General features: G+C 34.0%; 1 protein-coding gene across 1 annotated transcript in view; it reads right to left on the reverse strand.

Moving 5' to 3' along the window:
• The window catches only part of TBC1D32 (TBC1 domain family member 32), a 199,834-nt gene that overhangs the window by 120,517 nt on the left and 63,170 nt on the right, over positions 1-16,147 (reverse strand). Inside the window, exons 17-19 of the mRNA XM_029945049.1 lie at positions 13,423-13,624; positions 12,764-12,846; positions 3,314-3,452 (exon numbers count right to left, since the gene is read on the reverse strand). Coding sequence (XP_029800909.1) covers positions 3,314-3,452; positions 12,764-12,846; positions 13,423-13,624 — 424 coding nt within the window. The remainder of the gene's footprint in view (positions 1-3,313; positions 3,453-12,763; positions 12,847-13,422; positions 13,625-16,147) is intronic.

The following is a 16,147-nucleotide window of genomic DNA, read 5'->3' on the forward strand; positions in this document are numbered from 1 at the left end:
AGGTAGAGATAATGAGCAGCAAAACAAACTCACACACTCTATCAATGAGTTAATATTTTTGACAATCTTATTGCAGATAGAGGTTCTGGCCCCAGCCTTAAAACTAAGTAGCTTTTTGCTTTGAACAAGGCACCTCCCAAGCTAGGTCTAAGTCTTTTCATACATAAAATAAAAGACTTTGACCAGGATGAAGATTAGCATTCCTTCCAGCCTTAAATGCTGTTACTTTATTCATTAGGCTAATCCTTCAATAATACATTTCCTCGCTTATAAATCTGTATTGACTGCCAGCCAAACTATACTTCTAATAATTAAAAAACTTTAAAAAACAATATCTTCTCAATGATAATTATTTATAGAGGAAATATAATTTTCCCCCTTAAGTTAATATATATATGTATATATATTTACATATATAAACACATACACAAAGAATACTCATCATTAACATACAAGTTTCTAAACAGTGTTGTAGAAAACACTGGACAATTTGCTATGTCAGAAAGAGTATTATACATGCGTTCCCTGGTAAAGTACATAAGTATCATGCTTGGCAGAAAATAGAATATGGAAATAACAGATATAAAAATGTTCCTCCTTAGATCTTAGCTAGGGTGATTAGATCTTAGATCTTAATCACTAGGGTGATTAATAAAATGGTTGATTTCTATACAAAGGTAACCATTCACAATTTATATTTTTTCAACATTTCATTAAAAGAATTGGTTTTTTAAAAAGGACCTGTTTTAATCAAAATTTTAAAACAAACTGTGCATTCAGTTTTGAATGCAAAAAAAAAGGTAGAAAACATCATGGGAAAGAATTAGATTTCTTTGATTTTTCTATTCATGTCTTCGTAAGTTTGCCTTCCTTTTCCATTTTTATTACTCCTATTTTCCACTTTCATTGAACTTGCCATACGTTAGTTCTGTAGTGAGATGACAGAGAGGTACAGAAATATGATTGGCTATTCTTTCTCCACTCTCCCTCTTCCATAATAACTAAATAAACACTTTACTCATTAATCATCCCCATTGACTCTGCTGATTTAGTTATTAGCAGTCACAGGGGCTTCCTAGATTCACACTAAGTACTGAAAAGGAAACAGTAAAGAAAACCTTCATAGAAGTTAGAGATCCTTTACTAATATTCAGCTTCAATGAAAGACAAATTTGAACTCGAGTCTTACTGCTGTCAGTAACTAGATGTGAAAGCATTTGCAGATGATTTAACAAGCCTGGGTCTCTATTTTCTCTTCAGCAAAATTAAGGAAATGGCTTAATGGCTTTCTTACAAGATAATGGAGAATCTAAATTTTCAAAAAATTTCTTAAATAGCATAAAGCACCATTAGGCTATTGTATTATAAGGCTATAAATTACTGAGGTTCAGGAAACAGTGTCTTCTATTATAACAATCAGTGTGGCATAAAGACTAGGTTTTTTTTTAAATATTTTTTAATTTACATCCAAGTTAGTTAGCATATAGTGCAACAATGATTTCAGGAGTAGAATCCTTAATGCCCCTTACCCATTTAGCCTATCCCCCCTCCCACAATCCCTTCAGCAACCCTCTGTTTGTTCTCTATATTTAAGAGTCTCTTATGTTTCACCTCCCTCCCTGTTTTTATATTATTTTTGCTTCCCTTCCCTTACGTTCATCTGTTTTTTATCTTAAAGTCTTCATATGAGTGAAAGTCTAGGTGTTTTTTAATATTCATAAGTATTAAAACGGTGACATCTAGTCCTAGCTATATTATCACAATAGCAATAGTTGTGTAAGCACAGTCTCAAACATCTGATAAAAAGGTCTTAGAATTGCTTTAAGATTTTCAAAAATGTAAAAACAAAAATAAAAATCCAATCGATTAACTAGCACACAGCATGATTCAAACTCAACAACAGAGAAATTCAAGTTAAAATGACCATTTAGATAAACTTAAAAATCCTGAGAAACTTCAATATTTACTATAGTGTGAAAGTTTGTGTCCCCTCCAAACTTCATATGTTGAAATCTAACTTCTAAGGGTGATACAGTGAGTGGGACCTTGATTTATCATGAGGTTAAAAGAACTCATGAATGGGATTAGTGCTATTACAAAAAAGATCCCAGAGAGCTCCTGACCCAGTATCCATGTGAGGATACAATGAGGCATCTGTGACCAGAAGAGGGCCCTCCTCTGACCACAGTGGCTCCTGATCACGGACTTCCAGCCTCCAGAACTGTAAGCAGTAACTTCTGCTGTTTATAAACCACCCAACCTGTGGTATTGTGGTATCTTAACAGCTCAAATGCACTAAGACAATGTCCCAATCCTCGGCATATCCCAGGATATTACACTTAACTAAAAACATTAGCATGGAAGCTTGAGCTAGAGGAATACACTCAGGGTGAAACGGAACTGTGGGCCAGCATTGACAGGGCATAAAATTAATCAAGACAACATCTTGCGTGGCCAGATGAGGACAGTATGCCATAACCTGAGGCATGGAAATAAGTTCTCTATACTTGAGGTCCATTAAAATAAGAATAATTAAAAACAGATCTGCACATACGAACCTACTGTCAAAGTGATGAACTAATATTTATAGGTTTTATTTGTGAAGGGATGGTCAGGAGCCTCCCTCAAAAACTACTTACCTTCACAAGCAAAAACTCTTAAGTTTTTCATGTTTTTAGAGGCTTACACAAAAGCAGGGAATTAGAACTGAAGAACAAATAAAATGGTATTTACAACCTGGTAACCTAGTAACATCAATAGACAACAGCTGCCAGAGACAAAGAAGACACTTTAACAAGGATACATATAATCCTAAAAAGCCCAAAAGTTCAGGAATGTTTACACCATCAGAGCAAAAGCTGAATACACCTTAATGGACTTCTGAGAAAGGGCTAAATTATACTGTACATTTTATTTAACAATATTTAAAAATAATGTACAAATACTTTTCTTTTTAATGTGAGGAACAACTTCTTACTAACATGTACATTTAGACCCAACAGGGTTTTGCCTCCTCCTGAAATTCCTCCCAGCTTTAGTACAACCAGATGTTTGTTATATTTATAACACATCTGGATGGTTAACAATATTTTTCAATTCCATCTGGTTGTTTCCCATCCCATAAACATATCCATAGATACCAACATCAATTCTAATGCTTTCCTGAAATAATATCAAGTTAAATATTACAATGCTATATGGCTTTTTAATTGAGGTTTAATAACCTCTTCACTCAGAGAAGACGGAATGATGTTCTTAATAGCTTTTACAGAAACAAAAATTCTTTTTGCCTGTGGCAGATGGTAATTCCTACCTGTAAGTTTTTTGCATATCGGTTGAACATAAATGTCACACATTCATTGATGGCACCTGTTCTTTGAAGAAATAGTAGTCCTTTGGGAGTGGCAGCAAAATTTAGTAAATCATCTAACAAATTCTCTTCCCAAGCCATACTGAAACAGGTAAAAAACAGGCATGCATTTCTTTATTATACTCAAAACTGAGAAGAAAATATTTCAGCTTAATATTGCTGATAAACTTATAGAGGACATATTGATAGCTAAATATTCAATATTTTAAGAAAATAGATTTAAAAAGTATGGTTTCCTTGAAAGTGAGTTTTATTCTTATATTTTCTGCCTAATAATTTTCTTTCACTTTAATTAAATATTAACTGAATGTGTCAGCATTTCTTTACACCCAGATTCTCTCATCTGTGCTTTAAATGACTTTGAGTAGATAATGAAAGAAAATGCAAAATGCTTATTGATTTATGATGTGGTTTCATCTTAGCTTGGGCAAACCATGCAGTATTTAATACATAGTAGCAGAATATTTACTATTGAAGCTTGAAAAGATGTGAGTTCTTTGTGTGCAATCTTTCATTTATGTATGTGAGAGGGTTTTCTTTTTTTTAATATTTTTACATTGTAGTACTTGTTTTGCTTGTTGGGGTGTTTGCTTATTTAATACATTCCGTCAAGGACAGAAATTACATGCTGGGGTTTTTTTTCCCCTAGGGAGTGTGTCTTGGGTTTTTCCCTTATTATTTTCTTTACTTTTTTTTCCCCCTCTTCTTTTTTTGGTGGTGGGGGTGATTATGCTTAAATGATGTTGCTTTTACAGCACCAAAGACTTAATCATCCATTTCCTATATAAAAGGTAGCTACTTTTTTGCATGGACCTCAACTATACTGTAGTATAGAGGTGGAGTTTAAGGAAAGGTATTAAGCAGGCTGTGTTTTAGCTATGGGCAAGTAATAAATTGTATCATTTATCTTGAATGTATCATAGATAAGCTGCTATATAATGATTGCCACTTCAGATAGCTGTGAAATTAGGTAACTAGTTGTTACTTAACCCTCTAATTTCTGTGTAAGTCTAATTACATGAAATAGAAGTTGGTGTTTTGATTATTTACTTTGCTTTTCTGTTTGGAGTGTCATTGTAACTACTGTATTGTAAATGATGGAAAATAACTGCATATGTTAAAAAAATAAATTGTGTTACATTAAAAAAAAACAAAAATAAAAAATAAACATTGAAAACAAATTCATTTTCTTCTCTTAATTCTGCTGGGCCTGAAGTCCCCAAGCTACAATTCTCCATTATTGTAATACTTCTTTTTATGTTTTTCAAGTTTTTATTCATTTATTTATTTAGAGACAGAGACAGTGAGTAGCAGAGGAACAGAGAGAAAGGGAGAGACAGAACACCAAGCAGGCTCTGTCCTGCCAGCGCAGAGCCCAATATGGGGCTTAGAACCAGGAAACTATGAGATCATGACCTGAGCTGACACCAATAATTGGAAACTTGACAACTGAGCCACCCTGCTGCCCCTATTATTTCCTTTTCATTACAGAGTATCTGTCTTCCAAAGCATATCAGGCATAGTATCTTTATTTTAATGTTTTTCATTTTACTTTTGGAGAATAACAGTTTTGTCTCATAACACTTCTGAAAGTAGGGCCAGTAACATTTTCCCCAGAAAACGTTTGAAACATTCAGAAGACACAGTTAAACAGGGGAGCCAGAGCTAGAAATATGTAAACATAGGAGAGGACATGAGCATTATATTCAGAAGTACAAGAAGGAGAAAATGTACTCCTTAAGGGATATTCCTAGTTGTCTAGAGAGAAACTTTGGATATAAAAATAGACCAAAAAGTAATTGCTGACATGTATAGTGAAACAGTGAATCTGGAGAAGTGTGCCATTCACCCCCCAATGAAGTTTCAGAAGTCTGTTTTGAAAATGATTATAAAAAGAAACTTGAAATCTGGGACTTTTCTGATCAAAAAAAGAACAATTAGTCCATGTTTTGACACATATCCCTCTGCACCAATCACAGAGCAGTGGCCAAAGATTCAACCATGTTTAAATAACAAATTCTACCATGGACAGAACAGAAACACAAAGAAGTGAGGCTCTAGTTTTAAGGTAAGTGCAGGCAATGGAAACTAAATTTAGTGTCAGTAAGATATAAAGGACTAGAGGAATCACATATCAGACACAAGACCAGTGCGAGACTTACTGCTTAAGACCTACAACTGGGTGAGACTAACATAATAATATATATTTAACTAAAATATAACTTATATACTTAAAAATATTATATGTAACAAAATAGTTATGTATGTATAACAAGATCTAAAAGTGGGGCTTTTGACAAGCCCAAAGCCTAGGATAGCAGGAAGATACAGATAAAGCCTCATTATTAGAAATGAGCATATGGTCAATTTATATTCTAGTTCTTAGCAGTAGCTACAATATCCACATCACCACTGACAGGAGCCTCAAAATACCAATAAAAAGTTTATTTAAAACATTACAGTAAAAGAGAAAAACCATAAAACTGCTTGACAGGGAGAAATGAACTTAGAAATATAAGTAGGGAGAAACAATAAGGGAAAAGGAGGAGGAAGAAGAAAATAAGGAAGGAAACAAACAAAAAGACTCAATATTAAGTCCCAATCAAACTTTAAAAGGTATCTAAAGCTCATCATAATACCCTTCAGTTCTATCCACATTGTTCCAAATGGCAAGATTTCATTCTTTTTCATTGCTGAATAGTATTCCACTGTGTGTGTGTGTGTGTGTGTGTGTGTGTGTGTGTGTGTGTACACACATACATACATACCACATCTTCTTTATCCATTCATAATTGAGAGTATTATGCTAAGCAAAATAAGTCGATCAGAGAAAGACAGATATCATATGATTTCACTCACATGTGGAAGTTGAAAAACTTAACCAAGGCACATAGAGAAGGGAAGAAAAAATAAAATAAAAACATACGGGAAGGGAAGAAAAAATATGGCAAACTATAAGAGATTCTTAAATACAGAGAACAGACCTAGGGTTGATGTGGGGGGTTGGGGGTGGTTAAATCGGTGATGGACATTAATGGTTAAATGGGTGATGGACATTAAGGAGTGCACTTTTCGAGATGAATGTTATATATAAGAAATGAATCACTGTGTTCGACTCCTGAAAAAGAGAGTACACTGAATGTTAACTAACTTGAGAATTAAAAAAAAAAAGTATCTAAAGCCAAGAGCTAGCAGAATTGACACTTATCAAATGAATCCATTCTAGCTGAAATAATTTTCAGAAATGACTAAAATAAATTTATGATACTCAAAAATAATTTTTCTTTTACAACTGAAGCAAAAAACAAAAGGGAAATAAAAACAAGTACATTTTTTAAAAAAGAAGAACCACTGAAAAATTTGGAAATAAGAAGCACAGCCACTTAAACAGTCACAAAGAATTATTGAATTGGATTGTAGATAGGTAGGAAATGTTTAAGAAAACAGATGCAAACAATAAAGACTGAAAGGTCTCAAAATATATCTAATAAAAGCAGTAAAAGAGAATCAAAGGGATATTTGAAAAGATACTAAGAATTTTGTAGATTTGAAGAAAAACACCAGTCCAGTCTATAGATTGAAAGAATATTCAAAGTACCATGCAGGATAAACTTAAGTCACACAAATGGCAAACATCCAAAAAAAACCAAAAACAAACAAAAACAAAATAAAACAAACAAAAAAACCCACAACCAAATTAAAAGATAAGAGAAAGGATATGATCTATAAGAGAAAGGTGATTATACTAACAGATTTTTCAGTTACTACTTATTCCAAAAGATAATGGAGTAAGAGCTTCAAATACTGATGAGAAATAATTGTCTATCAAAACTTTCATACCCAGATAAAGTATAAACTACCCCTTAAGAGGCATAGTTTAGATAGGAGTAGGTTGCATAAGTTGGAGGGATATGGTCAATTTCAGACATAAAGAGAAGACTAGTTACTACTCTCAAACCCGTAAAGAACAATTAAAGGAAAACTATTTGGAAACCTACTGTGGGGGGAAAGGTGAGCCTATGAGAAAGAATGGGCTATAAGTTTCAACAAATGGCAAAAAATGGTAAATGTCTATAAATTTAATAACTGACTAAAATGAAAATTTAGGTGTTGCCAATAAAGAACACAAAGTAAGGTTTTTCAAGTAAAGGCAGATTTGGGTTTTAATTGATCCTGTACTATATCACAAAATATCAAACAACATAAAAGGATACATATGCAATCCAGGCTCTCTAAAAATATTAATTAATTAGAATAGTTAAAAATATACCAGTAAAAATAACTGTATGGAAACAACTGTATTGCAAATATTTCATGGATTAAAGAGTAAATCAAAATAGAAAGTTCTTAAAATATTTAAAATAGCTTAATATGAAAGTACTACATATCAAAATGAATTAAAATTAGTATAGCTGATGTGCATTGCTCCTTTCAACATCCATTCTCATTCCCCTTTTCATTTACTTTCCTGTACCACAAAAGTGAAGGAAGGAGAGAAAATGCAAAGAGTATCAGTAAAACCCAAACCCTGGTCATTGCATAAACTAATGCAATAAGGTAGTCAAGGGGGGAAAAACAGCCAAAAACATAGTAACACTCAAAAAATAAATAATTACAGCTAAAGAATTTTTTAACCATACAAAAACATTTCAAACAAGTTAAAAAATGTATATGTTTAGATAAGAAAAAGTAATATCTTAAAGAAAATATCAAAAGTCTCTCAAGCACAAAATAAAACCTGAATAACTATTAGTCATTAAAGAAATTATAAAATTTTTAATGTTTTTTTTAATGTTTGTTTATTTTTGAGACATAGAGAGAGAGTGCAAACGGGGGAAGAGCAGAGAGAGGGAGACACAGAATCTGTCTGAAGCAGGCTCCAGGCTCTTAGCTGTCAGCACGGAGCCCAACACAGGGCTCGAACTCACAGACCTCAAGATCATGACTGAGCCAAAGTCCGATGCTTGACTGACTGTACCACCCAGGCGCCCCAACCATTGTTTATTTTTGAAAGAGAGAGACAGAGTGCAAGCAGGGTATGGGCAGAGAGAGAGGGGGACACAGAATCTGAAGCAGGCTCTAGGCTCTGAGCTGTCAGAACAGAACCCAACACAGGCCTCAAACTCGTGAACTACAAGTTCATGACCTGAGCCAAAGTTGGACGCTTAACCGACTGAGCCACCCAGCACCACAAAAGAAACTGCATTTTAAAGTCTACCTTGGGGCGCCTGGGTGGCTCAGTCAGTTACGCGTCCGGCTTCGGCTCAGGTCATGATCTCACTGTTCGTGGGTTCAAGTCCCGCATCGGGCTCTGTGTTGACAGCTAGCTCAGAGCCTGGAGCCGCCTTCAGATTCTGTGTCTCCCTCTCTCTCTCTGACCCTCCCCTGCTCACGTGCTCTCTCTCTGTCTCTCAAAAATAAATAAATAAATAAAACATTTAAAAATTAAGAAAAATATAAATAAAGTCTACCTTGACTCCCATCCCTCAAATAAAACAACACAGGCAAAAAACCTAGAGGGTACATCCCATAATTTTGAAAAGTTATAGAAAACTGATAAAATTTTATCTTTTCTGCCAAGATAAGATTTCATTTTCGTTCACTTATAAAGAAGGTATGGTTTCAAATGGAAAAATCCAAGCCATTGAACGTGTTTATTGGCATTAGGATAAGGGCAATGGTAAAGTATACACAGTTTTGTTAGCTTATAAGAACTTGATTTTTTCAATAGTTATAGATTATAGAAGGTTAGACATTTTCACGGAAATTGAGTTTCAGGTGTTTATTTCTTTGTGATCATGGGCTGAGTTTTACAGATCAAAACACCCCCCTTACTTCACCCTCAAGTTTTCTAACAGCTCCTTGATGATTTGTTGGGGCTGATAGGGTACTTTGTTTTCCCTCTGATTATATTCTTCTCTATAGTCACAATAACAATGATCCCACACAATTTGCAGTCTCTGCAGTCCCTATTTTCAACTAAAATAGCATGGCAGAAATTTCAGTTGGGATTACAATTCCAGGCTAAATTTAAAAGACATCAATCTCCTATGATGACTATATAAATGTTTCTAATCTTCTCTGCAGTATTGTAAGCATTAGTAAATAGAAAAATGGAGGGGGGATTTCCAAAATACTGTCAGAAAATATAAACTCAAAATATCTAACTTAGTCTGTCAGAGGCTCAAAAATAAGAATTTTACCAACTTACTATTAATTTTATCTTTATCATATCAATCCTACTGTTGGTGTCATTATTTAGAAACTAGTATCTAGGAGCAGAAGTTTCATCATTTATTCAGTAATTCAAGAAAAGAATAAAGAATGGGAGAAGATATTTTCAAATGATATTCTGATAAAGGTTTAGTATTCAAAATATATAAAGAATTTATACGCATCATAAAAACAAATATTCCAATTAAAAGACAGGCAGAAGACATGAACAGACATTTCATCAAAGACATACAGGTGGCCAACAGACACATGAAAAGATGTTCAACATCACTCACCAGGGAAATGTACATCAAAACCACAGTGAGATATCATGTCACACTTCTGAGAATGGCTAAACTAAAAACCACAAAAAACAAGTATTGGTGAAGATGTGGAGGGAAAAAAAAAGAATACATATACCATGTGATCTTCCATATGATTCCACTACTGGGTATTTACCAAAGAATACAGAAACACCAATTTGAAAAGATACGCACCCCTATGTTAACTGCATCATTACTTACAATAGCCAAACATGGAAGAAAAGTGCCCTCAATAGATGCATAAAGAAAGGTGGCATACGTATGAATAGATGAGTAAGATGTATACCTACATACAACGGGATAGTACTCAGCCATAAAAGACAAGGAAATTTTGCCATTGGAAACAACATGGAGGGATCTACAAAGTATGATGTTAAGTATGTCAGCTGGATAAAGACAAATACCATATAATTTCACCCATATGTGGAATTTAAGAAATAAAACAAATGAACACAGACAAAAAAGAGACGAACCAGAAAAGACTCTTAAGTATAGAGAACAAATGGCTACCTGAGGGTAGAAACGTATGGGGACAGGCTAAATAGGTGAGGTGTTTAATGGGAGTACACTTGCTCTGAGCACTGAGTAATAATATGGAATTGTTGAATCACTATACTATACACATGAAGCGGAACACTCACTGTATGTTAATTATACAAGAATTTTAAAAATAAAAGAAAGATTATTAGGAATCTGCTATGTACTAACATTAGAACAGTCTATTTAAGGGGTACCTGGGTGGCTCAGTCGGTTAAGTGTCTGACTTCACCTCAGGTCATGATCTCATGGTCTGTGGGTTCGAGCCCCATGTCTGGCTCTGTGCTAACAGCTTGGAGCCTGCTTCAGACTCTGGGTCTTCCTCTTCGGCCCCTCCCTTGCTCTACATCTCTCTCTCTTTCTCTCAAAAATAAATAAACATTAAAAAAAAAAAAAAAGAACAGTCTACTTGACTGGTTTTACACTCCAGTTTTAGCAAATTATGAAGGAACAAATAATGCCTATCTCAAACCAACTTTTCAATTAACACAAAAGAATAAAATACATTCAATTCTATGAGGTAATTTAATTTTGATGAACAAAAATGAAATGAACAGTTCTGACTCCCTATTATCAAATATCCTATTAAATCTTATTTCTAAGAAAATAGTATTATATATTGAGGGAACCTCCTTTTCCTCCAGAATCAAGTTTCTACATGGAGCACATTCTCCATTTTAACACTGCTTGCCTCTTACCACCTAATCACTTACTCTCCATGTAAGAAGGGACTCGGGAGATTTGGACAATGTCCCAAGCAGGCCTGGCTAAGCAATGCCTCCCTCCCAGTCTACTTTGTGATCCAGCTACCTGTAGGAAGCACACATTCTGCTCTGATGTACTGTGTACTTAAGTCTGATCTTTGTTAAGCTCTGCCTTACAGGGAGGCCTATGGCTTCCTCTCATTGTGACAGAAGGGTAAATCTAATTTTTGAGCTCTTAGGGAGCCTGTATATATTCAGTTTTGATTTGTTCAACTTCTTAACTCTATTACTTGGTTGACAACTCAGGAAGGAAGAGTGGCATATAATGTATTAGCTCCTTCACACTCTACCTTCAGAATCTAAAAATATTATTGAGAGTAAAATGTATTAACTATTAATCACACTCCCTTTTCTAGACAATTTGACCATACTATTTCTTCCATCTGAAACAACATTTTCCCCCTTTCTAGTCGAGTTAGTATCTATTCTTAACTTTAACTTAGTTTAACAACTTCTTCCGGAAAGATTTCCCTCACAAGTTGCCTCTCAATAGACCCTGCATGACCCCATCATACAAATTTAGCGCATTATATTGCCATATTGCATTTATTTGTATTCTATACTACACAATAAGCTCTTAAAGTATAGGTATCCTCAGAAGTCGAAGCACTAGGTCCAGCACACGGCTGAATGAATCAAAGGGAAATGACAAATCAGAGAAAACATCTAAAAAACTACCTCAAAAACTGTAGAAATGTTCTACTCTCCACACACAAAAAATGACAAGTTTATGACAACTGTCAGATAAAAATTATAGCCAATTTTTAGAGAATTAGCTATTTGTTGAACCATTACATTGTTAAGAAAATTAAAAAAGGCTTTTTGTTAGACTTCTTTAGTTAAAACTATGCCTACCTAAAAATAATGCTGATTTTTACATTTTCTTAAGAATATCCCTTAAAGTTCCATTATCTGTTTCAAGCATGCCAACAACTAAGAAGAGAATTCAAGTATATTAGTCATCAGATGCTAATTAAAAAAATTTTCCCCTCATTAATTTGACAACAATGTCCTATTGATATTTGTAAATTAAAAAATGGTATAAATACTGAATTAAATTATTTCCCAATGCCAAAATCTAATTAAAATGTATTCCTACACATTTTAGAAAATCATAATTTAAATATAGATAGACTCCATTGGCATTTGAAATTACATTATTCCTAGGGAACTCCCTAGTCGTCTTTCCAAATTTAGTATTTGATAATTCTCCATGTTTTCTGGAAACATTATAACAGATCCAATTTCTTAACCCAAAATTTAAAGACAGGATGAAGCAAGTATAAATTGTTAGATTTAAGGTACAAGTAAGGTACAAGTATCTCTAAAAGTTCCCCCTACATATAATTTTTCTCAATCCTATATGTATACAGTCACCTTCCTATAAAGTATGTTTTGGTTTATTTGTTTTAGTTTTTATTTACATTCCAGTTAATTAACACATAGTATAATATTATTTTCAGATATATTTTTGCCACAATATTCAATTACATTCTCAGTTTTCAATAATTTCAGCGAATGTAGAAAAACAGGTAAGTTTATTTGATTGTGCTTACATGTTTTGGGATTCCTGGCTTATTGAAGAAACAGATTCTGAACACTTGACTGGAGTAGGAGTTCTTTCTGATTGCAAACTTGTCTAAAATACAACAGATTGATTTATGTTATTTATTGATTACTCATAAGGTCTCATGATACATTTTTATAATTGATCCTTAATGTAACTAAAATTAAATCACCTTCAAGTTTTAAGTTATTTGGTTTTAATTAAATGTCATGTAAAAATTTTACAAATGAAGCATATATATGTGAGGAAAAAAAGGCTTACTAGTCCACTGATACACACTACATTTGACTATTGCAACATTATAATCTCCAGTGTCCATAACAAAACCCCAGCTGTCTATACAAATTGCTCAGAAACAGCTTCTAAAGGATGTCAGTTTATGCAAAGATAACTTATCTAAAGCCTCTCCTACAAGAAAAGACTCTGAAGTGTAGTTAGGTCCTAGAACTTTGTCCTAGTGGGAGATGAGGTACGTTCATTCTGTACCAAATTAAAAAGCAGTCTGTTCTCTAAAGTACTCTGATGCTACAAAAGCCATAACTCATATTTGCCCCAGTAAAAGATTTTAACTGCATTATGATACTACAATAGCAACTATATTTGAAATAAATATTTTCAGAGGGGGAAAAAAAGCTTGAAAATTCTTACCTTCTTCCATGCCTTTGCTATAGACTCATGCAAACTGTACGGACTTAACACCTGTAAGCCTTCACAGGTACCATATATTTGACGACACACAGAAATAAAAGCTCCTTTAACCACAGGCAACATTTCCGAACCAGAAAAAATAGAAATATCTTCATCAAGAAGTTTTTTCGAAAACTGGGCAATTATATGAGCACCTGTAGAACTAAAAGATGAGACCTTAAAGTGATTCCAAGGTTATAAATCATCACCTCATCATGTACTACCAAAAAGTCTAACCATACTTTGCATTTGCTTGGTTCCCCTTTAGTCCTCTAGCTTTTCTCAGACATGTCAATATTCCTGTTCCCACCCACGTACACATAGGTGTCTAATAATTAGAGCAGTTTCAGGAGACTAGAGGAGTGCATAAACATAGAAACAAGCAAAACTATACACTCAACAGGTTGTAGACACCATGGGTCCAGGGCCATATGGAACGTCACTTGATTATACTGAAATCATAATCCTGAGTTCCCATGCCATTAATAGGATGTAGCTCCTCTATCAGAATCTCGGACACGTTAACAGTAATAACAGATAAGAAAAACACAGTAAATGTTTAATATGCCAGGCACTGCTCTAAATATTTTAAATGCACTAACTCATTTAATCCTTACAATAACCCTATAAAATAGATATATTCTTCATTTTTTAAACAGATAAGGAAATACAGTTAAGGCTTACAGGAATTGAATTACTTGAACAATACCACATGGCTAGTCAGAGGGGAAGCCAGGCCTCAAACCCAGGATATGTGGCTCCAGAGCAGCACACTTCTAGCTTTTCTGGCTTTAAAAACAAACACAGGAAGCCATGGATAGGATAGGGCGCTGACTCTCCATGTACCCCTCCATACGTCAGTTACCAACATTTTGCTAGTCTTGTTTTATATATCCCGACCTCTGCCCACCTCTACTGGAGTATTATGTGCATTAAATCCCAGACATCATTTTACCTAGTGACATCTTTAACTGATAAAGGTTTCTGTTACATGCCAATACCCCACCGAAATATAATTGTTTAATACATCTGATAGTCCACCCATATCAAGATTTTCCTGATTGTCTTACGGTTGTCCTTCTAATAGATTTGTATAAATCAAAATTCAAACAAGTTTCATGGCGTGCACGAGGTTACTGTGATCACTTAGTCTCCCTCCTTCCCTCTTTTTTTATGTAATCTATGCCAATGATTTAGAGAAATGAAGTTATTTTTCCTATCCATACTTTATTTGGACAATTGCCATTTAACATGTTCCTCTACTTCCCCATAATTCCTATGAGTTGACAATTATATCTAGAGGCTTAAAGTTTAAGTTCTTTTCTTCTCAGCAAAAATAACTTCATTGATGGTTGCTACTGTGTACCTCCGATTGCATCATGAGACACATATCTGGTTGTCCTAATTTTGGTGGTGCTAAAAATCAACTGGTGAGATGGTAGGAGCCTGAGCTCTTCAGTGGGAAGTCCTCCTCTAATGGTTTTAGCATCAATCAAGCCATTCACCTAATGGTTTTAGCATCAATTCAGGATAATTTCCTAAGTCAACTATTTCATTAAGAGTTACCAAATGGTGATTTCTAATTATCATGCATTTATTAACTGAAAGCTTTCTATGAAGAATTTTACCATCAGTAACTTAATAGTTATATTAAAATACAGTATACACAGAAAATAGAAAAAAATGTTTGAATTTTTTTAATCAATTTGCAAAATGAGTTGGTACCATCACAACTTCAATGGGTAATTGATGAGGCTTTCTTTTAGTATGTTTATGAAACCATTTTTGTATGCTCTATGTAGGTTAACCATTGAAGTCATTTCTTAATTCTTAAATTATCCATTTTAAATCAGTAGGAAGCTCCTTCTGGTAGCTTGAAGTACTTTTGACATGATGTCTTTAATCATAGAAAATGTCCTTACTTTCTAGAATGGTAAGATATCCAAGGATCGATCACCTTGCACATTTCCTGACCCAACCCAGAAACAACCACCTTCAAGGATCCCTACCTCCTTTGGTAGGGTAAAAAACAAAAAACAAAAACAAAAACAAAACTTAGATATTTAAAGACCACAGTCAGCTAAGAGGCAAGGAGTCATCATTACTTCCAGGTCCTCACTGTTAATAAAAGTATACCTTAAGGGGTGCCTGGGTGGTTCAGTCAGTTGAGCATCCAACTTCAGCTCAGGTCATCATCTCACAGTTCTTGGGTTCAAGCCCCACAACAGATTCTGGGCTGACAGCTCAGAGACTGAACCCTACTTCTGACTCTGTGTCTCCCTCTCTCTCTACCCCTCACCTGCTCATGCTCTGTCTCTCTCTCAAAAATAAATATTTAAAAATTTTTAAAGTATAATTTAAGAAAAATAAGTTAATATGTATTTCCAAATGAATTTAAATTTCAAGTTTAACTTCTTTACTTTCATATTTTTGTTGAAATTCTACTTCCTTATGATGCTAATTATTTATTTGCTTTATTTAGAATATGTGCATCATAGTTTCAAAATATATTGAATGCAGATTAATATTCTTGCAATTTTTTTAGCCTTATTATATATCCCACTAGAAATGTTCAAATCAAGTCACTCTGAAGTAATTCTTTGCATGGGTAGGCAACTAACTTGATTGGCAGTTAAATTCACTTATTTCCATTTGTTTGAATTTATTTAAAATTTGAATTTTTCTT

The sequence above is a fragment of the Suricata suricatta genome, chromosome 7 (genome assembly GCF_006229205.1).
Source record: "Suricata suricatta isolate VVHF042 chromosome 7, meerkat_22Aug2017_6uvM2_HiC, whole genome shotgun sequence".
In the NCBI taxonomy this organism is placed as follows: domain Eukaryota; kingdom Metazoa; phylum Chordata; class Mammalia; order Carnivora; family Herpestidae; genus Suricata; species Suricata suricatta.